The sequence below is a fragment of the Labrus mixtus genome, chromosome 18 (assembly GCF_963584025.1).
Source record: "Labrus mixtus chromosome 18, fLabMix1.1, whole genome shotgun sequence".
NCBI lineage: Eukaryota > Metazoa > Chordata > Actinopteri > Labriformes > Labridae > Labrus > Labrus mixtus.
In genome coordinates this window covers 21,969,729-21,995,046 of record NC_083629.1, presented here as the reverse complement: position 1 = coordinate 21,995,046, position 25,318 = coordinate 21,969,729, and the positions used below count along the sequence as shown (strand labels likewise).

At 43.9% G+C, this 25,318-nt stretch overlaps 1 protein-coding gene across 1 annotated transcript; it reads left to right on the top strand.

Annotated features, from left to right (window-relative positions):
• Positions 1-939: 939 nt before the first annotated feature.
• asap3 (ArfGAP with SH3 domain, ankyrin repeat and PH domain 3) lies at positions 940-23,952 on the top strand. Its single transcript, XM_061063724.1, has 26 exons — positions 940-1,325; positions 5,058-5,130; positions 7,864-8,009; positions 9,494-9,568; positions 11,451-11,500; positions 12,091-12,208; positions 13,558-13,643; positions 14,012-14,087; positions 15,050-15,136; positions 15,352-15,461; positions 16,148-16,217; positions 16,358-16,445; positions 16,753-16,801; positions 17,645-17,811; positions 17,906-18,039; positions 18,280-18,371; positions 18,484-18,664; positions 19,599-19,684; positions 19,829-19,944; positions 20,039-20,106; positions 20,813-20,920; positions 21,043-21,247; positions 21,548-21,818; positions 21,944-22,151; positions 22,309-22,440; positions 22,591-23,952. Exons 1-26 carry the CDS (start codon positions 1,200-1,202, stop codon positions 22,663-22,665), a joined length of 2,997 nt encoding a protein of 998 aa, XP_060919707.1. The 5' UTR covers positions 940-1,199; the 3' UTR covers positions 22,666-23,952.
• The last annotated feature ends 1,366 nt before the right edge of the window (positions 23,953-25,318 follow it).

Below are 25,318 nucleotides of genomic sequence, written 5' to 3'. Positions count from 1 at the left end.
ATCCCTTTTGACCACAAATTGAGCCTCTTTTCCTTCAATGACTATGGTTAAAGTAACATCCAGTGTCTCGCATAGCTGGGACCAATTTCCCCTTTATGATGCCAATGTAGGGAAATTTGTGGTTTTGTGGTTGAACCAAAGGGAGCCACTGAATTTGACGCAGCTCGCTGAAATCACCCGTCTGCACTTCATGGTGTATTTGTATCACAGCTTCGCCCCGAGGCAAAGGTTCAGTGATACACCTCTTTTCTTTGAGCTAGACAGGCTTCACAATGCCAGGCTTGCAGGAGTTATGTTCTATACACAGCTCCCCCTCCCCCCCCCCCCTCCCCTCTATGATGCACTCTTTTGCTTTTGCTTACTTTGCGTACTGTCAGATGTTTTCAGTAAAAAGGTCAGTGGGGGGGGGGGGGGGGGGGGGGGGACTTCAAAAATCCCCTGAGAACAAAAAAGAAAGTATTTTCATGAGAAGGGAAGAAAAGGATGAAAAGGAAAAGGATAAAACGCGAGCAAAGTTAAAAAAAAGAGGTACAAAAATATATATATAGCTTTTTATGTGATGAATGTGCATACGATTTGAACAGAGAGAATTTTTTTTAACAACAAACAAAATAGTCAATTTAATCAGTTTTATAACATCAGAGCTTTGACATTATTAATATTCAGGTATGCCTCTGCAAAGCCTTTCTCCAGAAACCATCAGCTCCTCATCCATTGAAATTCCTCTCCTTCAGTTTGGTCCGTGAATGAGGCATTCTGCATATCCATGGTGACCACACTGCCGTTTGCATAGAAATGAGAAAATAAGAATGAAAGAGGCGAAGGCATAGATAGACACACACACACACTCTCTCTCTCTCTCTCTCTCTCGCTCTCTCTGCAGTGTTCCAGAAAGCACAAACATTCCCACGTGATGATGGAGTTTGCTCCCTCCCTCGCTGGGCGCACACTTTCGCAGAGTGCAGTTTGAACTCGGTCAGGACACAGGTCCGATTTTTTTAGACAAGTCTCCGCCTAAAAAAAATGCGCTTTGAGGAACTGATACTCTGAGGAATTACAGTATTCTTGGACGCCTTTGGAAGAGTAAAAAAAAAAAAATGTTATTTGTTTCTTCAAATGGGAATTACATGCGCGCGTAAAACTTTCGGCGAACTTTCCTCCTCAGTGAATCCTCTCTGAGCAACGAAACGCGAAACATCATGCCGGAGCGAATCAGTATCTCGGACTTTGTGGTCCTGACAAACGAGGACTTGTCTTCGCCGGGGACTTCGAGTTTCCAGTCTAAAATGAGTGACTGTCGGAACACAGTTTCGACCGTGGAGGAGGTAAGAGAGCTGGAGGAGGGGGGGGGAAGGTGTGCAGAGAGAGAAAGCTGCACCTTTTGTCTGCTTTCGTTTTACCTGTTTATAACGCTGCATGGGGCTAGATTAATTTCTGTTGTAGCATATATCTGAGAGTTTCACTTCACATTATAAGTCTCAAAAGATGTTTCCTTGAAGTTGTCCAGCATTGTTTCCTGAATAAATCAGCTGGACAGGGAAATACAAAAGTAGCCTACTCTTTGCCACCTAAATTGTAAATTGTGTCAGCTTCCCAATGCGAGTGTTGCAATTTCATTGATTTGTGTTGTGTGCTGATGAGGAGATACTTTGTGTTTGTAATCACTGTTGGGATATTAGACAAAAAATAAATAAATGCACAGACCCTTTTAATTGGCAAAAAAACGAATACGTGTGTGTGCCTTCTCTGTTTTGGGTGATGCACCTCCTATTCTGTCTTCAGATGACTCTGGTTGTTAGTATTCATGAGGATTCAGAGCTGGTTCAGCAGAAAAGTAAAGGTTACTTGAGGTAATGCAGCTGAGAGAAAGTTTACTTAGTCTTTTCTTCAGAATGATATTGGACAAGAGAAAATTGCAGCATAAGTTTTTTTTTTGTGAGTGTAAACATCCACACAGATGTTTGTGCATTCTGTCTGTTTGAACTTGTACTTTGGCTCAAAGCCTACTGAGGTCTCTCTCTGTGTGTGCACATTTGTGTTTGTTTGAAATCTCTTCTCTTAAAGCTCCTCAGGCAAAAGGAGGAAACACAGCGAGGCCGCCATGAACTCATGCCATAAAACAAAAAACAAAGTCCATCTCTCCTTGTTTCGGTCTTCCTCCTAACACAACAGTGAAACCCACTGTTCTACCAAAACCATGGACGGAGCTTAGATTGCACCGAGAGCTCACAGTAGGTTTGTTATTATAAGGCTGGGGATGTTTTTTTTAGAAGGAAGATAAGCTTTGGGAACATAAATTGGTAACCAAGCAATGGTTGTGTGGTAGCAGAACCTCCAGTTATAATAATTAATTTGGTGGTTCATTGATGTTAATGGGATCCTGTTGATAATGTAACCCAATTATGCATCAGCTGGCTGCAGATCAGATACGGAGTTAGCAGATTTCTGAATTTAGATAAGTTTTAAAGATCTGTCTTGTGTTCTTATCCTGCATTTATGACCTTATTTATGACTGTGACATACTGCAAAAATAAATAGCTGGAATACCTGACCTTGGGAGGGACATACAAGAATCCTGCACATGTGCAAACAGACAGACAGACAGACAGACAGACAGACAGACAGACGCACACATACAGATATAAATGCAACAATCCCTGTATAGATAGATCTGTGGTTTGTATGTTTAGTCTGCTCAGCTGGGACAAGCTTGATTAATGGCTTGTGTAATGTGTGGGCATGTGTGTGGTTTATGGCAACAGGCAGGGAAACAGAGACGCGATTTAACCACACACACACACACACACACACACACACACACACACACTCGACTGTTTGTCACTTATTACTCCTGATTAAAGGGAGAAGAAAGGCAGATAAGGAACGGTTTTGTTCCCTATAACTAAAAAAGCTTTACTAGACTTTACGTCAGCTGGTTCCATAGAAGAAGTTTGTCTCAAAACACAGCTCTGAAAATCTTAAACAGGTTAAACTGAATAATGCATTCCTGCAGCTCAAAGTGTTAGTGTGCGTAGCTGATGTAGTAAAAACAAAGGATTAAATGTCTGTTGCTCATGAAATATTAATCTCTACTGCCACACACCCTGGCAGACAGCAGGTGTATACAACTTTTTCACATGGGTACAAAACGTCTCTGTTGAATCAGCCAGGAGCCAGTTTCTCGACCTCGGCACACCGGGTGATGTACTTTTTGCCAGGTTCCTCTTTCTCTGTGTACGTTTCCATGTGCGCCCTCCCCGACTTATTCCATCAAAATTCCACAAAAGCAACCTGTTTCTTTGACCTGCACTAGCTTGTTTTCCACTGTTTACTCTCTTCTCCTGCCGGCCAACTTAAACCAAAAAAAAAAAAAAAACAGCAGGAGTCGCATGAGAAACTCCCAGCTCCCAGTCTCCACTTAAATCACTTTCCCCCCATTCATTGTCTTTACAGTCCAATAACGCAAAACACCCTCTCCGCCTTTTAATTAAGGAACCGACACTTTTGGGAGTGGACTTAACCAGGAAAGGACCGGGGACGCGTAAACAACATCATCTTACATTTCAGAGTCTCTGTTATAGGACTAGATTACCGGCTCATTAAAGCTATTCCTGGGGACAAAAAGGTGGAGTGCAGCATGTCTGGAGCAGTGAAACAAAGACGCTAGAGTAAGGAGACTAAACAGGGTGTAGTTTTTTATTTAACTTTGTTGTTTTTGAAGACGTTGATTGTCCATCTATAGAGACGCCTGTTTGCGTCTTGGCTTCTTCATGTGTCATGTTTTTTGGGAGGAACTTTTTTTTCCTGCAGAAGAAGTCTGCACTGTCTGGTTTGAATGTGAGGACGTGTTGTTTGAACTTGAAAAGTGACAGTCAGTCAGACAGGTGGACTAAAAATGCTGTGACATCATCGGAGGGTTTGATGCATGACAACGCAGCACAGACGGCTTGTGCTTACTCACCTGTTTGCCTGAGTCACACACACCGTGAGAAAATGAAGCACACCGAACACGGACACGTTTACTTTTTGTCAATATGGTCAGCAAAGAAACACAAGTCAAAATCCAGCAGCAAGTCCTGATTTTATGAAAGATTGGTCCACCATATGAGTCCAGTTTTGCTGGGGGGGAAGTAAAGGGCGATATTCATTTCCACTGTTATCAAATGCTTGCACACCCTAGATCATATTTGTGCCTCTGTATAAAATATTACAGACACAGAAAGTATGCTTTAGATCTTAATTAAATTAAATAGCCATGAGCCAATAGATAATTAAAGATAACGTTTGTTGTTGAACTTTTGGAATATAAATCAAAAATGATAGAATTTATTGATTGAATGAAACTGGAAACAAAAAGATATATTCTCTGAACCTAAAGACATTTGTCAACCCTGACAGATGATCTTGTACTTCTCTCTGTATAGATGCGAGCTTGTTCACACAGTCAACTCGAGCTGCACTGATTTCACACTTCACACGTGTCATTCTCCTCAGTCGCCCGACAAACACCTCCTTCCAATTAGCGGTTCTATTTAAGCTGCAAGATTTCCGGTCTCTCCCTCTATTGCTCTTTCATTTCCAGCTCGGACCTGCAACCAGTACTGCACTCTCACTCTGCTACACCAGCACCACCCCAGCATTTAGGCTCCAACTGGGGGGTTTAAGATTTCATCCCGTCACTCCTTAAAGTCCTGCATGTAAATGAAAACTGTGAGGAGTGCTGAGGGCGGAGCTTAGACGACAAACACAATCTATGTTCCGCTGCAGTTAATGTTTTAAACAATTCAAACATGAGTTGTCTGACTGAACTGTATTCAAGGTATCTTGCTTAAACTTACTTGTTTAGCTCAACAATTTAGAAAACACACTTTCTTAGTCGGATTTCCAGAAAATGTTTACCACTGCAAACTATAAATATCACATATTGAACTACATACACGTTTACACTAATGTTTGGATTTCCATCCCTGGTGTAGAGGTTTTATCAAGTGCATCATCTTATTTATATTCTTCATTTTTAATTTCAACCTTTCTTCCTTCTCGTTGTTTCTTCCCAGTCTCTTGAGATGGACCTCACGACTCTACAGAAAATGAAGAAGATGATCAAAACTATACACACCTCTGGACTCGGTGAGTGTCGATGCAACTCGACTCGTACATCTATTTCATCCAACAAAAGAAACACAAGAAATATGTTGTTGTTCAAGAAATAAAACCAACTTTAAATTTAGAAACTAGCTATGTCAGGACTTTTTGAGGGTTTCACAAAGTCTTCATGAGCAGATGAAACAAGCCCAGTCTGCTCAGTACTTGATGCTGTTGGGAATTTTAACAAAGTTATGCATGGAAGTTCATTTTTGACTTTGGAATATTTTCACAATACAATTTAAAATCAAAATCAAACATGTACGTACTAGCTCTTCCTGAGCTTCTTTTCCTGCATGGAGCAAATATACAAAGAAAGCAGCACAAGAAATATGGGACGTCGACCTTTAGTTGGAATAATTCTGTCCTTTTTTTTTGACCAATTAAATTGGTAAACAGACTACTCATAGCACTTTTACAACGCATGTCACACCTTCACATTCACACACTGATGGCAGTCCATCAACCCCACACACACTCGGCTCCCATTCATACACATTTTACACAACTGCTGACGAAGCAGACGGAGCTACTTGGGGTTAAGTATCTTGCCTAAGGACACATCGGACATGTAGCTGCAGGAGCTGGGGATCGAACCCCCGACCTTCCGCTTGAGAGACGACTGACTCTACCAACTGAAACACAGCCGGCCCTTTCAATCAAGAAAAAAACTTCAATTCGGTTCTTTTGCAAAACGGTTTTAGCACAACAACACATCAAATGTTTAACTTTTTTACAATTCTTTAAAATCCATTCAGGAGTTTTTTTCTGCTCCTCCACATGACGGATGTCGAGTCGACTCAGCATTTAAGTAAAGGGCAGCCTCTATTATGGCGGCGTGGTGAGTGCAAAGGGGAGCCTCTCCATAATTCATTGTCCAACGCCTGGTTAGGATGACCTCATCGAGCCCATGTGGGTCGTGGTGTTTATGAGTGAGGCCCCTTGTTATGGGTGCGTGGGATGATGGGTGATTGTGTTTACACCCGTACAGAGTGCGTGGTTTTTGTGGTGTGTGTGTGTGTGTGTGTGTAAAAGCAAAGTGTGTGCGTGGTTTCGGCAACAACAGGGACGCTAAATAGTGACCTAGCAGATCCACTGGGCCTCTAAGTGGATGTTTTGTGAGTGTGTGTGTGTGAGTCATGCAGGCCCACAGTACGTCATCACAAACTCTATCGGAAAGGGTTGAAATGCTCGAGATGTGAGTGTTCACCTCAAAAATTGCGCGGGAGAAACAGAAGAACTTGCAAAACACATCCTGAAGTTGTTTTTCTGTGCTCGCTAACAAGCCTGCTTCCCATTTCATGACTCGTAGAATTTGTTTTTTAGTGAAAGTGAGTCACAAATTCAACTGCACAGCGTTAGGCAACCAGTTACGGTCAGCAGTAACGTTGTAGCTGCAGAGAAGTGCTGCATTTATTCATTCATTTCCTCTATATCTAAGTAGAATCATATGTGTAAGATGACAGAGAGCCCCTCCCCCTCTCTCTTTTACCATTTTGTTGTTGAACCCCTCAATCAGTCCTGATTTTAATCAACAGCCTGACTCACCACACACACACTCTTACGCCCACTCTTCCTCCCACATGCAGTCCGTTACTGGACTCACACACACACACACACATGGTGAGATATTCTCCTCTTTCGTTCTATATTCCCATAAACCATTAAGTACCATTTGGTTTCTGCCAAGCTGCTGTGGCCTGCGAGTCCGTGTGTGTTCTGAGTCGAGTTGCTCTGCTTGTTAAAGGTCAGCTCCTCTCTGATCCAGCTGTGTTGTTTGATGGACGCATAAAGAAAGTTGTTTGTTCTCATACTTTATTTTTTTTTTAAACGAGTTGCTGAAGTTTCACTGTGGCTAAAAGTTCTAACGCTCTTCCTTGATGTGATCTCCTCTGTCCTGCGGTGTTTCTGCACTCGCAGTTTTTTCTCCCACTTTCACTACTCGGCCGGTCAGTCAGTCGAACTGTGTCAGCAGCCCGTCTCCCCGGCCACAGACAGTGAACAGTTTAATATTTGTCTTGAGCTGGGAAGCGGAGCAGAAGAAATCCACAAACTGTACTCTTTGTGCTTTCGTCTTGTTTGGTCGTCCGTGCGCTCTCCTGCAGAAGTCTGCTCCAACCATATGTTCCATCACTACCTTCCTAAACCTTTAATTCACAACAGCCTCCTCGTGATTACTTTCAAACCTCAACATTGGTATCCCCCTAAAAGCATGCAACAATTTTTTTCCTTTTGGTTTTGATCAGCGCAGTCGCTGTTTGATCGAGGGATGATTTCTTTTCATGGCTTGAATTATGACTTTTGTTTATTTGACATCCTAATCCGAGCCGTATTTTTAAAATAGCTGTAGGGTTATACCTCGTTTAATGTAATGTAAACGAATGCGCTGCCAGTCTGGAGCTCAGATTCTTTTCCATCAGTCCTTTTCCACATAAATCCAACAGAGAGAGTCAGAGAGCCCACAGAGGTCATGACCCTTGGGAAAGTGACCTAGAAGCCCCTAGAGAAACCCGGGGTCGCGATATGTCTGCCTGGCTCCTGCTCCAGGATTGGTGGAAAAACCAGTGCTAATTTATCCCACATGCTTTGTCTTGTTAAAATACTCTCACTGCAACATGGCAAGTCAATCCGTCTTTTTTTTTTCAGATTTGCCGCACATGATGTGACTACAGTCTGAGTCATCATTAAGCGTCTGCACATGTGTGTTGTGTTTTTCAGCTCATGTGGACAACAAAGAGCAGTATATCGAGGTGCTGGAGAACCTGGGGAACAGTCACCTCACGCAGGACAACAACGAAGTCTCCACCGGCTTCCTCAACCTGGCAGTGTTCACCCGAGAGGTCACGGCCCTCTTCAAAAATCTGGTGAGGAAAGAGGAGAAGAGGGTGGGGAGGATTGGGAAGTGGAGTTTTCAACAAATTAGCTGTCTCAACTGTAGAGTTCAAACCACTCACAAAAGAGGGAAGAGGGATGGAAATAAAGATGAAACTAAAAGTTGATCCTTTACAAGGCTATAAAACACTCAAATGAGGAAACGATCTGTAAGTCTAAGAGGGAAGAAAGAAAGTAGATAAGAAGACTTAGTTAGTGTATACAAAGAAAACTGCATTGATCTAGTCTCTCCCTATGAGATCTCTGGTGTATGTGCAACTAAAAAACACGAGATGAGAGCACCCACATACATGCATGAATGAATTCATGCAGGAAGGGGGTTTCAACAGCTGCACGCTCTCTCCTCTGGCCTCCCAAAATCTGGGGCAGTCTGAAAAACCCCTCCCCCTGATAGTTTCTATGGCGATGATAATTCATCCCAGGCCTCCATTTGTGACGCAACGGTCTCTCTCTCTCACACACACACACACACACACTCTCTCTCTCTCCTGTGTGTCAATCAAGGTGTCACAGGGGAGTCTTAACCGTACAGAGGTGAAGACGAAGTAGGTCCCAACGACCGACAAATCAACCCTGAGCCTGTACCTGTAGAGCTGCCTGTGTGTGTGTCAGTGTGTGTCAGTGTGTGTTGCTCCACTCGTCAGTGTGTACACACACACACAGTCATACACGCAGTGATCTGTGACATGTTTATGTCTGTTCACACGTCGGGAGGAGATGCTTCCCTCTGTCAGAACTCCATGTACTATCTATTAATTACCTCGGCTTTTGTAGGCCAACAAAAACAATCCGAGCCGTCTCCACGTCCTCTGTGTCAATATAAAAAAAAAAAAGGGTTAGCTCGAGGAAACGGCTATATATTATTTATGTTAAGATCCACATGCAGCTTGGTTGTATCCGGCAGGACTGCACTGACATTCATAAAAAAAGAGTATGTACACTTTGGCAGTGGTCAAGTGGAGACTCGTGTTCAGGATATGAAGGATAATGTGCGTATAGCTGAGCTGCATGCTGAAGTGAAGATGTGTTTCCCTTTGGGGATCTCAGGAAATTGAGCATTAGTGTAAAGCCCAACTGTTGCAACACATGCTATCTCATTTCCATCAAAAAGTGAACTGAATCTGAACCCCTACTTTACTGTACAGTCATAAAAACAATCACATCACACTCCCTGTTGGATCCAAAAAATCTCAATGGTGGATATAACCGACAAGTGTTTTCTTTCAGTGAGTCATCAGTTCGAAGTGTCTGAATCATCATGTTTTTTGGGTTATCCAGCCTCATTCCCAGAAACAGAAGTCCATAGGGACACAGGAGTGTGTAGGACCGTGTGTGTGTGTGTGTGTGCGTGTGGCTGTTTGCTCATGCTGAGGGAGATAAGGAGCACCTGCATGCAGCATGATGTGAAACATGTCTGACTTGATTCTTTCTGTTGTTTGTTCAAAATGTGTTCCAGGTGCAAAACCTCAACAACATCCTATCGTTTCCTTTGGAGAACGTGCTGAAGTCGGAGCTCCGGGACGGCAGACTAGTGAGTCTACGTTTTATTAAAAACTTGTGAAATACTAAAAAGAAATAAATGGTGAATAGACTTGAGCTTGTGAAGCGCTTTTCTGGTGTTCTGAGTACTCAAAGCGCTTTTACACCGCAGGTCACACCTACACATTCACACACTGACGGTAGAGGTTTCTATGGAAAGTGACCATCAGTATTAACTAATCACATTCATACACATGCATACACCGCTGACGAAGCATAATCAGACATATGGCTGCAGGAGCTGGAGATCAAACCCCGACCTTCCAGTTGAGACACAACCAACTCTACGACTAAGCCACAGCCGCCCTATCTGCTTATATCTGGCTTAACAGTCATGAAAAAGGGAGCTTTTTTCAAATTGCATTGACTTCCTTAAGAAATGAGACACCACAACTGCTAAAAATGACATTTCAGTCTTGTTTTTTTATGTAATATTGTCGGGTTTTGTGACGTTTTATAGCTCAGTTTGAATGTTCGATCTGTTGTGATGCACTCTACATTCAACTTCTATGAAACCAGCTCCACACAGGACAATCTGAGGATCATATATTCTATTCTAGATGCTCAGAAATACTTTATGTTGGCTTTACTGCCTAAAATCAATATCTCCGGGTAAAACCCAGTTTTAGGTTGGATTTCCTCTTTAGGCGCATAATGCTGTCTGTCTGTGCCTTAGCTCCAGCTGAGCCCTCTTAAAGTTACTGGATAACATGAGGCTGTTTATGCAGATTATTGAGTAAGACCCAGCTCTGTTCCAATACTGAAAGATCTCTTGTTGCTTAGTGCTGGGCCTTTTGATTTTCCCCCGCCTACAGACATAGTGAGTAATGAGAGGCTAATGCTACTGAAAGCTCCTGTCGCTGCCCTGTGTTTGAAAACAGCTGATCTGACAGATGAACATTGCTTCACTGTAACTGGGAAGAAAAGGTACAGTGCTACTGAAATCCTGTTCAGCCAGAAAGCAGACTGGTTAGTGTAACATGAGTAATCGTGTCTCTACTGTCTGTCTGGCTCTACCCAGATCATGGCACATAATTACAATACAAACAGTATTTACTCATTCTGTTTAACTATAAACACTCCAGTGTGACTGTACACATATACAGAAACTTTACTACGGTGGGTTGAGTCTTCATTTAAACACAAGCACAAGAGTTTTATTGTTTAAAGTTTGTAACCAGCCTTAAACATCCATGCATTAATATTGAAATAACGTCTAATAATGTCTTTCTCCTTATCTCCTCTCCTCCTCTCCTCCTCTCCTCTCCTCTCCTCTCCTCTCCTCTCCTCTCCTCTCCTCTCCTCTCCTTACCTCCTCTCATTGTCCTCCTCCTCTCCTCCTCTCCTCTCACTGTCCTCCTCCTATCCTCTCCTCTCCTCTCCTCTGTCCTCCTCTCCTCTCCTCTCCTCTCCTCTCCTCTCCTCTCCTCTCCTCTGTCCTCCTCTCCTCTCCTCTGTCCTCCTCTCCTCTGTCCTCCTCTCCTCTCCTCTCCTCTGTCCTCCTCTCCTCTCCTCTGTCCTCCTCTCCTCTGTCCTCCTCTCCTCTCCTCTCCTCTGTCCTCCTCTCCTCTGTCCTCCTCTCCTCTCCTCTGTCCTCCTCTCTTCTGTCCTCCTCTCCTCTCCTCTCCTCTGTCCTCCTCTCCTCTCCTCTGTCCTCCTCTCCTCTCCTCTCTTCTGTCCTCCTCTCCTCTCCTCTCCTCTGTCTCCTCTGTCCTCCTCTCCTCTGTCCTCCTCTCCTCTCCTCTCCTCTGTCTCCTCTGTCCTCCTCTCCTCTGTCCTCCTCTCCTCTCCTCTCTTCTGTCCTCCTCTCCTCTCCTCTCCTCTGTCTCCTCTGTCCTCCTCTCCTCTGTCCTCCTCTCCTCTCCTCTCCACAGGAGCTCAAGAAACAGATGGAGAAAAGTTGGAAGGAGTATGACATCAAAATGTAATTAACCATGCCCACACACTGATCTTGTTGCTTTACATTTATGAGGGTTTTTGTAGTCATGTGGATTCTCTTCCCACTCTTTATCTTAAATGCTAACATGAAGAAAAGCACCGGCTGCCTGAGACAGATGTTACTGCCTTAGGAGCCGCACATTTACAGCTCTTTTACTGGGTCACTGAGGGTGGTGTAACAGCAGAGGTTAATAGGATAATAGTTCATTCCCCTTGGGCATCTCCATTACATTACTGTGAAATAAAACTGCGTCATTGCACTTTGCAGCGATCATTTGATCTCTCTCTGAATATGATTTGAAGTGTTTTATAATGCTGTAAAAAAAGAGGTACACTCTCCATTACTGTCTGTCATCCAATTCCTCTCCCTTTCTCAGAGTTAATGAAAAAAAAAAAAGAATTAAAGAGTCATGGTGGAAATAAGCAGCTTGCTTAAATATCTGAAAGAGGCCATCATAACAGAAAGTGGACTGGCAGATGAAAGAATTGTGAAGTACATTGTGAACCAAAATGACAAAGAATAATGTTTTCCTTCTTATTTTTACTCTTCCCCTCCCCCTCCCCGTCCCCTCTCAGAGGGAAGCTCGAGAAGGAGAGGAAGAGCAGGCAGCTGGGGTTGATCAGGACGGAGGGATCCGACGGAGGGGAGGACATAGAGCGAGAGAGACGGACCTTTCAGCTGCAGATGTGTGAGGTGAGGGATCAGTGCCAGTCAAAGCAGCCGACCCAGACACCTTTCACATACCTGAGGTAGATTTAATTCACATGGGTGGTCTGCCTGGTGGATACCATATTCCATCCAAGATCAACTTTTGTGTCTCTTTGTTAATTCCTCTGAATAAAACAACAGCTGTATTGCATGAATCTTGCACAGCTGGGTCATTTACATTAAAAAGAGCTGATTCAAGTCAAGATGAAAATGCTTTTTGACTCGCACCTGGAAGCCAAATTGGGGGGAAATTCCTCTAAAAGCTCGCTTTAAAGTACAGGTGGTGCAGTCTCAGCAAAGTGTGTCAGCTCACATGTAGAAAAAAAAGAAAAGTCCTCTTGACTGAGACCAGCTGTTGGGACCGAAGAGGAGAGGCAGTGAAAATGGAATTTCCACTTGTTGCATGCCGCTCCACCCCTCTGTCTCTCAGTTTGACTTTGTTCCCCCCCCCCACCCCACTGACCCCCCTTGCATACAAACACTCAGAGAGACACACAAAAACCTCACACAAATATACAGAGACGTTTCTGCTTCAGCTACTTCGGAGACAGATGGATTGAGACTTTATGGAACAAAGACAATGGAGTCATTCCTTCCACAAAGCTTAGACAATCCTTATTCCATAGATGTCCCGCCAAAGCCTTTTTGTCCCTTGTTAAAAACAAATGGAATTAAACTTGAGGCTGGATGGAAAGTGAACAATAAAGTCTTCACTATATGCACGAGTTTTTCACATGTTTGGACTCAAGGCTATTTGTAGTTTCAAAACAAGTAACAGTGTCTGGACAGAGCGTGTAAATAAGGCTTATAACCTAAAAAAAAAACAAGCAGGTCTTGGAAAGAATGACAAAATAAAACAGAAGAAAAACATGCTTTTACAGCTGTTTCAGATGTTTTGTCTATATCAGAGGTTTTCAAAAAGTCATGCCCCAGGACCCAATAACAACTCCGTCACGAAAAACCGTAAAAATGTCTGATTTTATTTAATGAAAGATTTTGCAGTTTGGACCTCAGGACAGTACAAAGCGTGATAGAATGAAAACAATCTCGTTAAAAAAAAGTGTTTTATAGACTTTTTGACACAAATTTTCTTCCAGGCATATCTTACCAACCCACTGAAAACAGCTCCATGACCCAATTATGAGTCCCCGACCCACCAGTTGAGAACCACTGGTCTATATGAGCCTATGATTATGGGCTCTTAAAAAAAGGATCTCTTTCTTTTATGTCATGTTTTCACATTCAGGCTTCATGTTTTTGGTAATCATTTAGCCCTTCCATAAAGAATCTCCATTGTAGGAGCTCTTTTTAACTCTCTGTGTTTATGCTTCCAGTATCTTTTGAAGATCCAGGAGCTGAAGGTGCGTCAGGGCCCGGATCTCCTCCAGAGCCTTATCAAATATTTTCAGGCCCAGCTCAGGTGAGTCTCAGTCTGCGTTACATTTCTTTGCTCTGCTTTCATTTTTTTCAGTTTATAAAATGAGATCAAGAAAATATAGTTTGGACCTTATCCAGGCCCTGAACACATATGGATTCGATTTCCACCCGATGGTTTCAGTCAGGGGGTTAGCATCATAGTTGAGGTTCTTTGCTTCCACTTTCCGTTTCCCAGATATTATTACCTTGTTAACCATTTACCCGTTTTTGATCATGCCAAGGTTTTTGTGCGGGAGCAAAGTTGCTTATACAGCTTCAGCATGTGATGTTTTGGTTGGTCTGAACCAGGTCATTAATATATCAAGCGCCATCATGACTCAGCGTTTATGGTCTTTTTTTTTCCGATCTCAGTTTCTTTCAGGACGGCCTGAAAGCTGCAGAGAATCTGGCTCCGTTTGTTGAGAAGCTTGCTGCTTCTGTTCACACGGTAAGTACAAAGACGCTACTTCTGCTCTGTCTGCCTACGTGCTTGAATCCCATCTGTGTTCATAGGGGTAAATGTAAGTCATCCACACTTGTTATGATTCTTAACAGAGGAATATTTGTCATGAGGAGGAAGTGAGAATGTAAGGACGGGGCTAGCCAAAAATAAAGGACACCCATGTCAATGTTATCTTACTCCCAATCAAAACAATAGACACACATGCACGCTCACTGCAGGTAAAAATGGGTCAAGGAGACTTGAGTGCATACTTCATCACCTCCTTTAGCAATCATTCTTTGTTTTTTTCAAAGCAGTCAAAACGTCAGCCTCTCCCCCCCCCCCCCTTCCTCTGAAACCTCCCCCCAGCAGAACCCACAGGCAGACTCTCTTATTGGACACATTCCCAGGAAAGCATTGCCTCTTATTTCCAAAAGATGAAAACCATCCCTCAAAGCATCCTTCATTTTCATTCTTTCCCTGTTGCACACCTATTCTTCCAACCACTCTAACCTGTTTCCAGTCAGCAAAAAAAAAACGTCTTCCTGGAGAGCACACTGGAAACGGAACGGGCGACACTGAAAAAACGTTAGAGGTTTTTCTGGTTCTGCATTGGCAGGACGGAGACCCGCTCAGACATGCCACAGTCCTCAGCATCAAATAGGAAATCCTGACAAAATCTGTGTTATGGCTCCAAGGAAAAATTGAACTGACTCATGGTCAATCTGCTGATTTAATATCAAACGTACGACCTCCCAGGACGGCACGCCCCAGCGCTTAGAGATCTCTTTAAGATTACTCAGGCCATTACTCAAAGCTCTGATGTACTGGCCTTCCACACCCAGTCCTTGGAACAAATAAAGAAGAAACATATGAGCAAAATTCATTTGAAAACACACTCCTTTACCGTCTCGCTGCGTTATTCATTGCTGCAACTGAACTAACAGCCTTTTGTGTGTGTGTTGTAGGTGCGTATGGAGCAGGACGAGGAGGTCAAACAGCTCACACAGTTGAGGGATTCTCTAAGATTACTCCTGCAAGTGGAGGGGAAAGAGGTCAGCTTTCAAATATTGCACGATACATGTGTCTTGATATGGCATGACTTCAAAATCCTCAGTTTGATTTGAACAAAAAGTATGCAGCTGGACGTCGCTCTAAAAGTCCAGCTGCAGAAATCTTAACCTCCGATCACTTTCATACACAATTGTTTGAAATGGTTTTACACTTTGGGCCTTTGAAATGAAGTCCTGAAAATGTCCTCTGATCCCAGGAGTACCTGAACAGGAAGAACTCTGGCAACGGTTACAGCATCCACCAACCACAGGGCAACAAGAAGTATGGCACGGAGAAATCCGGCTTCCTGCTCAAGAAGAGTGACGGGTGTGTAAACGTTTTGGTTTCAGTGTCCAAATATCAAATGACATGCACATATAACATGTATGGCTTTAGAATTGAGTATAAATGGGACTCAACATAATGACTTTATATATAATCATTTAATCGGCTCAGAACCAGAATGCCTCGATTTACCCCGAATCATATCTGTTTATGAAACTTTTCATTAAAAGTGCAGATGCTAGTCAGGAACATGTTCCAAGAGAGTAGAGATCAGAGCCGGGTGACGAGTATGAAGAGAAGGGGGGGAGCTTTAAATACCCCTCCCCCCACCTGGTCTTTATTATTATGAGTGGGGCCCCTCCTCTGGAACTTATTGGCAGACTTGCAAAATGAGTGGATCCAACTTTTGGGTCACGCACACACACATACACACACAATCAGAGGTAGGTTTCAGTGAGATAAAGAGGGGGTGGGGGGGATTTTATTCAGGAGGGTGTATGGAGACAAAACAGAGCATGTTGTCAGCCATTTTACATGATTCAATCGAGATAATGAAAACAAGACTTAAGCTGTGTTTAGATCATCATTACTCAGTTCCAGGGTTAACACTATAAGCTCTGAGGACACTGTACAGAAACTAACCAGGTGGATGATGTCATGCCAGTCTCTATTTCTATGTCTCAAGTGTTTTTTTTTTTTTTTTCATGTTTTGGGATTTGCTTGTGCAGGATCAGGAAGGTTTGGCAGAAGAGGAAGTGTGGAGTGAAATTTGGCTGCCTGACAATTTCTCACAGTACGGTGAGGACACACGTGTTCAACTGTCAACAAGCGATCTGATACACAACAAAGTGCATCCTTCAGCTGAAACGTGTCCAAATCATACTGACATAAACATGTGTGTGTGTGTGTGTGTGTGTGTGTGTGTGTGTGTCTTTTAGATCAATCGACCTCCAGCCAAATTGAACCTCCTGACCTGTCAGGTGCGTCCGAACCCAGACGACAGAAGGACCTTTGACCTGGTGACTCGTAGGTTCATTTCTAACATTTGACCCTGAACACTTTTTACCCCTCCACTCTGAAGACTCTCTAAAGTCATCTGCAGTGCAGCTGTGTGCAAGCTCGCCCATGTGGTCTCAGCCCTTACAAGAAATGTGAACTAAAGACATTTTGCCTGTGATGAATCGTGCATTTTGTACACCGTTTCTAGTCGTGCAACCTCTGTTTACACCGCCCTGTTAACTTTCTAACTCTCATCACGTCATCCTTTATTCAGTAGGTTATTTAAATATGCATTGACGGTGTCTAACCCCCATTTTCCCCCCTTCTTCCTCAGATAATCGTACGTACCATTTCCAGACCGAAGACGAGCAGGAATGTATGATGTAAGTGTCGATGTGACTGTAGGTGGCATGTCAGCTCTTCCTCCTCACCTCCTGTGTTTTCTCTTTATGTGAGCAAGTTGTGACATGCCATGCTGCTTTACTTGAGCCACGGCCTGTATGGGAAACGGCAATCCTCGTTTCAGAATGGCTAAGGCCGCTCTTATAATGAGAAACTTGGATGAAAATAAAACTCTACAGATGTGAAGTAATATGAGGGTGTGTTTAAATCGATGATGTAAGCGGTGAAGCAAAATCAAGGCTGATAGTCGACATAAAAGAGGGAGCGACTGAAGGGTGCAGAAAGAAAAGCTGTCCTCGAGGTGCCCCACGGCCCAGCTGGTGTTGGGTGGGACTTCTTCTTCTTCTCTTTCAAGAAGCAAGCAAAGGAACTTTGTTTTGTGATGTGGGGCTTGAAGGGAGTGCATGTGTAGTCCCCTCTCCTTCGCTTGTGTGAGGGAGCCTCTGGGCAGATTCTTTGATGTGATGTGCTGTGTGAGCTTTGGGACAGAGGGAGATGGAAATGGTTTTGAAGGGGGAAGTGCCAGAGCTCTAAATGAAAGACGTGAGGTTTGGTTTGAGTCTGGGTGGTAGAAGTCATGAAAGCTGACAAACTGAGAAACTGAGAAAGTGAGAGTAACGATGACTCAAGAAACTGAAGAAAAACCCACATGCAAACCACATGGGGGGGGACTGGACTACCATTGATCTGACGTGCCAAAGACTAAAATGATCAATCTGTTGGTTTCACTTGATGCCACAAACTGAAGGTTCCCTCCAAATGAGACGTTACAGAACTAACTTTCGCCCTTTTCATTAACCGTTTTCTGTGTTTCTGTTCTTTAGCTGGGTGTCAGTCCTGCAGAACAGTAAAGAGGAGGCCCTGAACACGGCGTTAGGAGGAGACCAGCTCCACCTCCAGGACAGCGGGCTTCAGGAACTTTCCAGATCCATCATCGCTGAGCTCCGACACATGCCCGGCAACGAGGCCTGCGCTGACTGTGGAGCTGCAGGTCGGGCCTAGATCAGCTGTGGACGATGTTTGCAGAGTGAAATGTTCTTATTTCAGAGTGTTACTAACGGTCCGGCTGACTTTGTCATTTCCAGATCCAACATGGCTGTCGACCAATCTGGGCATCCTGACGTGTATAGAGTGCTCTGGCATCCACAGGGAGCTGGGGGTCCACTACTCCAGGATCCAGTCCCTCACTCTGGACCTGCTGAGCACCTCTGAGCTTCTGGTACGAAGATCATGCATGGAAACACACACACACACACACACACACACACACACACACACACACACACACACACACACACACACACACACACACACACACACACACACACACACACACACACACACACACACACACAGTTTGGGTGGATTTTTTAATGTCAGGATTTCCTAATTACAGACATTATGTAACCGCCTGCCTTTTAATCGGCTGCTTTTAAGAAACATCTCTGTGTCGTTTCAGTTGGCAGTCAGTATTGGCAACACTCGATTCAATGACGTCATGGAGGCGGGCCTTCCAAACGACTCTGTCAAACCGTTGCCACAGAGTGACATGTGAGTCCCTGATTTTTAATAAACCAACAGTGTGATTGTTTAGAGAGAATAAACATGTTGATTTGTGTTTATTAAACATTTATTCTGATTGATTTGTTTATGTAACCCTCAGGAATGCCAGGAAAGAGTACATAGTGGCAAAGTACGCCGAGCGGCGGTTTGTCCAGCGCAGAGAAGAAGCCGATCCCGTCCGGCTGTATGACGCCGTGAGGAGTCATGACCTCGCCTCTCTCCTGCAGCTCTACGCTGAAGGAGCGGAGCTCGCCAAACCGCTCACACTCCCCGACGGACAGGTTAGCATACCTCAGTGGATCTCCAGCAGCTGCTTCTCTTCCTGAAATGTATCCTGTTAGGATGGGAACGCATGTTGTGACAAATCTGAAAGTATAACATTCCCACAGATGTCAAGCATTTAGTTTGAATGGCGGCTACATCCTGAAGAGGCCGCCCACCCAGTTTGTTTAAAGACACATCGACATTTGTTTAATATTTTAAAAAAAAGAGTAGAAATGTGGTTCAAATGTGTAAAAATAGAATCAAATCCCCAACAGTGTTAAGAATGTCACCACGTACAGTAAGAAGGAGGTGTGGATAGATACAGCATGTGAAGTATTTGTTAATTGTCCCTGTGTGTGCATGCTTCTTCTGGGTGGGTAGTCCCAGCCCCTCCCTTTCTTCTGCTGCCCTTTAATCCAATCTCTCCCTCCTAATCCTCTCATCTCGTTTCCCTCCGCCTCCGCTGTCTCTCTAAAACGCCTCATCTTCGTCTTTAATCACGCTCTACCCTCCCCGTCATACGCTTCCTGCTCGGCATAAGTAGCGTGTGCAGCGTGCAGCGTGCAGCGGCGCTGACTCCTCTTGTGTGTGCGTAGATGTGAGTGCTTTGTTTGTGTTGGTTGGCCGTCGTTTATTATTTCAGCTTTGAGGTCAGAGCTCGCGTCTCTTGAGAACGAGTGAGACGAGCTCATTGAATTACGCAGGCACTGTGTTTCTTCTGCCCCCGACTATTTGCACTATGAGCAGCTAGTGTTTAAAGACGTAAGGACACACAAACACTGATTACTTGTTGCACACTCAACCTCTTCCATTGGCGTCCTTGTAGAGCTGAGTGTGAGACATAAAATGCAGCTGCATGACGGTGCAAGTTTAGCAAACGTCTCTTTTTTCAACTATTTTGCCTGTGACCATTTCCTCACATCCAATTCTCCTTTTCTCTTCACATTCAAGGGGATCAAAGAGACCGCTCTCCATCTCGCTGTCCGTCTGGAGGACAGAAGTTCATTGGCACTGGTGGATTTCCTCTGCCAGAACAGGTTAGACACTTTACAATTACCGAGGCATTTCAATGCTCCACCACTGTGTTTGATTGTTATGTAGATTAAGCGCTTGTTCAGTAGTGTTGCTCAGAGTGTCTTTAACATGTCACGCCGTTCTTCCTGTACGTGTTCCCTGTTCAGCAACTGTCTGGAGAAGAGAACAGCGGAAGGAAACACGGCTCTTCACTACAGCGTCCTGCATTACAAGCCAGAGTCTCTCAAGTTACTGCTCAAGGCAAAGGCAGCTCTTCAAACAGGTACCTTAAACACCCGTTTGTTCATTTCTGCATCACCCAGTGCAATCAGTAAACACTTAAAACATCCCTTTTTTTTTTTTTGCATCCTCCATAGTTAACTCAGCAGGAGAGACGGCCCTCGATGTTGCCCGGAGGCTGCAGCGTTCACAATGTGTCGAGCTGGTGAGAACACGACTTTCACCCTATTTTATTTATTCATGCATTGTGAGATCACACGCAGTCTCAAGTTGCAACATCAAAATGCCCACCAGTAAGCCAACACCAGAAACTAAACAAGACAACTTGACCACAGCTGGAAACACTACCTTAAACTAACTCCCCGCGCAGCAACGCTCGGCTTAAAACTCACTCCCAGGACAAGGAATCTTATCCCCGTCAGGTCCCATTGTGGATCATTTACAAACCGGTTCTGTTTTCTTACCGGCCATCTGCCCCGCTGAATCAGATCTGCTTTGTGTCATATCCTGTTTGATCCTGCTCAACCTTGTTCCACAGGCCGGTGGTGTAGTCATTGGAAGAAAAAAAAAAAAGCCTGAATTAATTTGATTTAGCTTTTTTTTCTTCCTGATTTCATTAAGCCCCTTTTTTGTTTTTAGCTTTTATAAAGAGATTTGTCTAAATAGATTTTCCTAAAATGTAAAGGGATGTATGACGGCTTGTGGTGACATCATTTTCCATCCATTTTTTTTTTCCTTGTACCTTAAAAGTCTCAGAATATGAAATAGAAAAACATTAGAATATGTGTTCTTTTCCAATGTTAAAGCATCAGAACCGGCTCATTACTGTTGCGTTTGAGTAACTGGATGAATGTGTGTGTGTGTTGTGTGTGTTGTGTGTGTGTGTGTGTGTGTGTGTGTGTGTGTTTTAGTTGGAGCTGGCCCAGAGTGGGAAGTTCAACGCCCAGATCCACGTGGAGTTCATGTGGGAGACGCAGTCACAGGAGTTTTATGACAGTGAGGATGACCTGGATGAGAGGGTAAACAACACACACACACACACACACACCATCACTGACTTTGTCTCCTGAAATCTCTTCTTCTAACATGAAAAAATAAACACAACCTCTTTTGAAAAGCTAACTCGGCGCTCCTTTTTCAGGTCAGCCCGTTACCCAACAAACGCTCTCCTCTGTCAACGAACGGAGGCGGTGGATCTGCCTTTTCTCGCTGGAGTTTGGTTAACGGTGCCAATGGAACTTCGGCAAGCAGGCCATGTCAGACGTATGAGAATATAGACTTTTTATATAACAGTTCCCCCACCGGAGCGACAGCACCACCGCTGCCGGTTAAATCCATCCAGAGAGGTGAGCAGCTCTGCAACATATATATATAAACCACCTTCACCTCTGAATTAAACTGCACAGATGTTCACTCATCACTAAGACATTAAACAGCAGTATGTTAGCTGCAATTATCATTTTTACAGCAAAAGAAGAAAAAAAAATTCTCTTCAAATTTGCAGATCTGTTTTCTTTTTGTCCCTGCGAGATGGATTTTTAAAGTTTAAATGTTGGATGTACATACACTCATACTGTTACACAGTTACAGTACACAATGCTGCTCTTGTTCTACATTCTGGACTTCATTTATCCGCTCCACCGCAGGTCGCTCGGACCCCCAGATTTCGGTGACGACACAGGAAGGCAACCCCATCCCACGGCGCTGCTCGTCCAGCCCCCAGACGCAGGCGAGACACAGCACGCATTCAGCCGTCACAGAAACACAAGGCCAAGCGGGGAGACCACCTAGGTCTCCTCACGCACAGGGAGGCTTAAAGGGACAGAAGCAGGCCTGGGAGGGTCAACCCGGCGCTAGTGGCTCCCAAAGCAGCGTCGCGTCGACAGCGTCCTCTCAGAACCACATGGGGCCCGTCAGGTGGGAGGAATATCAGTTTAAGATCACGCATTTTCTAAATCGAACCCTTTGACGACCTTTAGTTTCACAAAGGTGAAAATGATGATCCAGCTCTTGACGTCATGGTCACTCTCTCCACTTTGCAGCTCTGAGAAGACCACGTCGTATCGCCGGACCAGCAGCGGAGGAGGCAGTCAGGGGAAGTGTGGCGTGATGTCTCCGAGTTGTGTGGGCAGCCAGGAGGAGCTGTACTGCAGCTTAGTGGGGAACAGTCCCCCGGCTCCTGCTCCCCCCCCAGCACCGTCATCCTCACCCACTGTGGGCTGTGTCCCGCGACCTCGCAGGAATGCTATGGTACAATCACATTCACTTTAAAAATTAAGTCCTCACTATCACTATCTTTAGTTCCACTGGACTTCTTCTGGGGAGAAACGGAAAAGATTTGTGAGATTTCACGGTCACATAAATCTGTTGGTGGCAACACTGAAATAGTATCTCGTGTCTCCCGCAGGTTTCAGGCAGCAGGCCACATCACAAGCGTGTCAAGGCTTTAGTGGACTGTAGAGCGGTCAGTTCTGAGCAGCTCGCCTTTTTTAAAGATGAGATCATTGTGGTCACGGCCACTAGTGACCCCCACTGGTGGGTAAGTGCAACTACAGCTTCTTGATTTCATGCAAAAAGCCTGGACTATTCCTGTTGATGTGAAGGAATCTGAAATCAAAAATATGAAACCTGTCCTGGACTATTCCAGTGATCGTTAATATGACATCACTTTTTTTTCTCCCACAAACAGGTCGGTCACATCGAGGGGGACACGAGCAGGAGTGGGACATTTCCTGTCAACTATGTGCACAAACTGACAGACTGAAGCATCATGGGGAGTATAAATGTAATGCATGATAATATAGCAGAACGAGTCAACCGGCGCGGGATGTTTTCTGGAGCTTGTCGCAACAACACAAGAGGATTTAAACCCTCAGGAGAGGATGATGTTATTCTCCTGGACGTAATGGAAACTGAAAGGTTTGGCAAAGAGACAGTTTTTCCCCACAACATGATGCCAAAGGACACCTGAGGATGTACGCTCTTTTAGGGAATTATATCCTTAACATATACTCATTCTAGAAAATCTACAAGGGAACTTAAAGGTTGTCACTGCCACATGAAACCTCTCTGGTAACGACAGAGTTATGTGCTTAGTGTTTTTAACTGAATCCTGTTTCTCCAGTTGTGTAAAAACATGAACAACTTTTTTTTTTTTTTAAATGCATTTTTGGAAACTGCTTTAATTTCCATTTTACCTTTAAACAGATTATATTTTACATTTTTAAGTAATCCATACTGATCTGGGATCTGTGCCTAGAGGAAAAAAAAACCTCCCTAAGGAGAAAAAAAAAACATTTCAGGCACTTTAAACTCACAGAGAAGAAATCGTGTGAAGAGTTGGCAGCGCTGTACACAGCCAGCTGCTGTACAGAGATGTAGCTGCTTAATGATGTTGAGTCTTTTTGAATCATAGTATACTCAGACTTTGATTTGAGCTCCAAAGCCTGTCTAGTGTCTGTTGCAGCCTGCACCGGGACTCGTATGGCTTTGTGCCTGCCGGTCTGTCTCCAAACAAAAAATGGGGCAGGCGTCTGGGCGAACCCGGGGAGAGATCTGAAACTTTTAACTCACCATCGTGAATCTGGGCACAGCATGCAGACTGCAACGAGAGTGGAGGATCTAATTTCTTCTGGCTCCAAGCATCTTGTCTCCGGAGAACGGCTCTAAATGGCTCTGTGTCAAAAAAAAAAGAAGGCTGCTCTACCAGGAAATGGCACTCTGAAAAGAGCGTGTTAGAAACAGCACCCCGCTGCAGTCATTTGTTCAGTGTGTATTGTATACACACACACACTTGACAGCGTGTGCGTGCATGTGTGTGTGTAATACACAAGCACTCTTGCACTTACTGAACACACAAAGTAGCTTCCAGATTTTAAGGAACCTTTACCTGAGGGAAGGAGAGGTGGAACTGCTCCACTTTTTTTTATACTAGTTACACAATGTAACACATTTCACACAATTTGTTGTACATACTTGTCTAAAAATGTCCAGAGATGTACAGTATATATATAACCTGTTGTATGCATTATAAAAGGATTGAATCATTCTACTTCATGTTAATGTCCTCTGATTTGATTTCATGTTCCCTCTCATCTGTTTCATTATCTCGTCTGTCAGAGGGAGAGACAAAAAAAAAGGAACAGCGAGTTAATCAGTGTTCACAAAGGATCCTCTATCACAAAAACAAACAGCGATAATAATGAGCACACAGCAGGAAGCAGGTGCTCACTTCCTTTAATCTTCCCTGAGATTGAACAAACCGACGACGAGTCTGTTTGCTTGAGACTGTTTCTCCTCGTGTTGTCTTCATCTCACCGTGGATCAATGAGCAAACAAATCACAATACAGACGTGTAATTAGATCATCAGGAAACAGTGGATGACTGTATTAGAGTGCAACTGCAAGCAGGAAATGACAAAAATAAGCAACTGTCGACCAATTAGTATAATTCTAACATACACATTAAACACATTTCATGAAGGGTCTTGTTCAATCGTGAAATAAGGTGATATTGTTTTATATCTGGCAGGACTAATCCTCGAGCCTAGGAAAGGGATTTACAGAATTCACAGAGGCTTTAACAAACGCAAATGTTGTCACCTTTGCATGACGATAAAATGGATTCAAAACCCCAAACATGCCCAGTCTTTGATAACAGAATACCAATTTTTGAAAAATCGCATGTATGAGCTCTGAGGTGCGGACTCGGGTTTCTTAAAGTTATAACAAAATAGAGATGGGGAAAAAAGACATTTTATAGAGCCAAAACAAGCTGCCAAAACTAAATAATGCACGGAAAGTGATGAACTAAATCACTGCTGCCAAACAGCTGACTCTAAACTAAACTGTCCAGGAGAACCAGAAAACCCTTAACACAAAGCACAGGCTGCAGGGAGGCCGTAAACGCTGGAGTAGTAACACAACTAGCACCCCAAGTTATATACTTACAGACTGGCAATGGAAATCAAACGCACAGAAAGTTCTTTGTTGGAGACCCAGAGTTTATATAAGCTCCCCACACCTGGACTGAGTCAAAACCAATCAGTCAAACACACCTCTGACTGACGTGAGCTGCCTCTCTCACCAGTCACTGAGTTTATAAAAAGTGAGGGCCCTCAATTATAATCCAAAGTTTTTTATTTTAAGTGGATGCTGCAGCGTATTAAAATCAAAGCGTAGCTCCTCTGTAAGATCAAAAACAAGCTCTTTAGGTCTTGGTTTACAGTAAAAGTCACAGTATTTCTATTAAATTACAAATAATGTGAGCGTGAGCAAAGCATGAAAAAAGTTGCATCATCCTCCGTGGCACATCTCCAGGTTCATAAAGGATGCTCTGCGCCCTGTGTACCTCATGTTCATACATTTTTAAATTGCATTATCTCCTGCTGACAATTTTTGGCCTTCTTCATTTCCCC

Coding starts and splice junctions, on each gene's coding strand:
- asap3 (XM_061063724.1), top strand. CDS start 1,200: ATGCCGGAGCGAATCAGTATCTCGGACTTTGTGGTCCTGACAAACGAG. Junction 1,326..5,057: donor CAGTTTCGACCGTGGAGGAG/GTAAGAGAGCTG, acceptor GTTTCTTCCCAG/TCTCTTGAGATGGACCTCAC. Junction 16,446..16,752: donor GACCTTTGACCTGGTGACTC/GTAGGTTCATTT, acceptor CTTCTTCCTCAG/ATAATCGTACGTACCATTTC.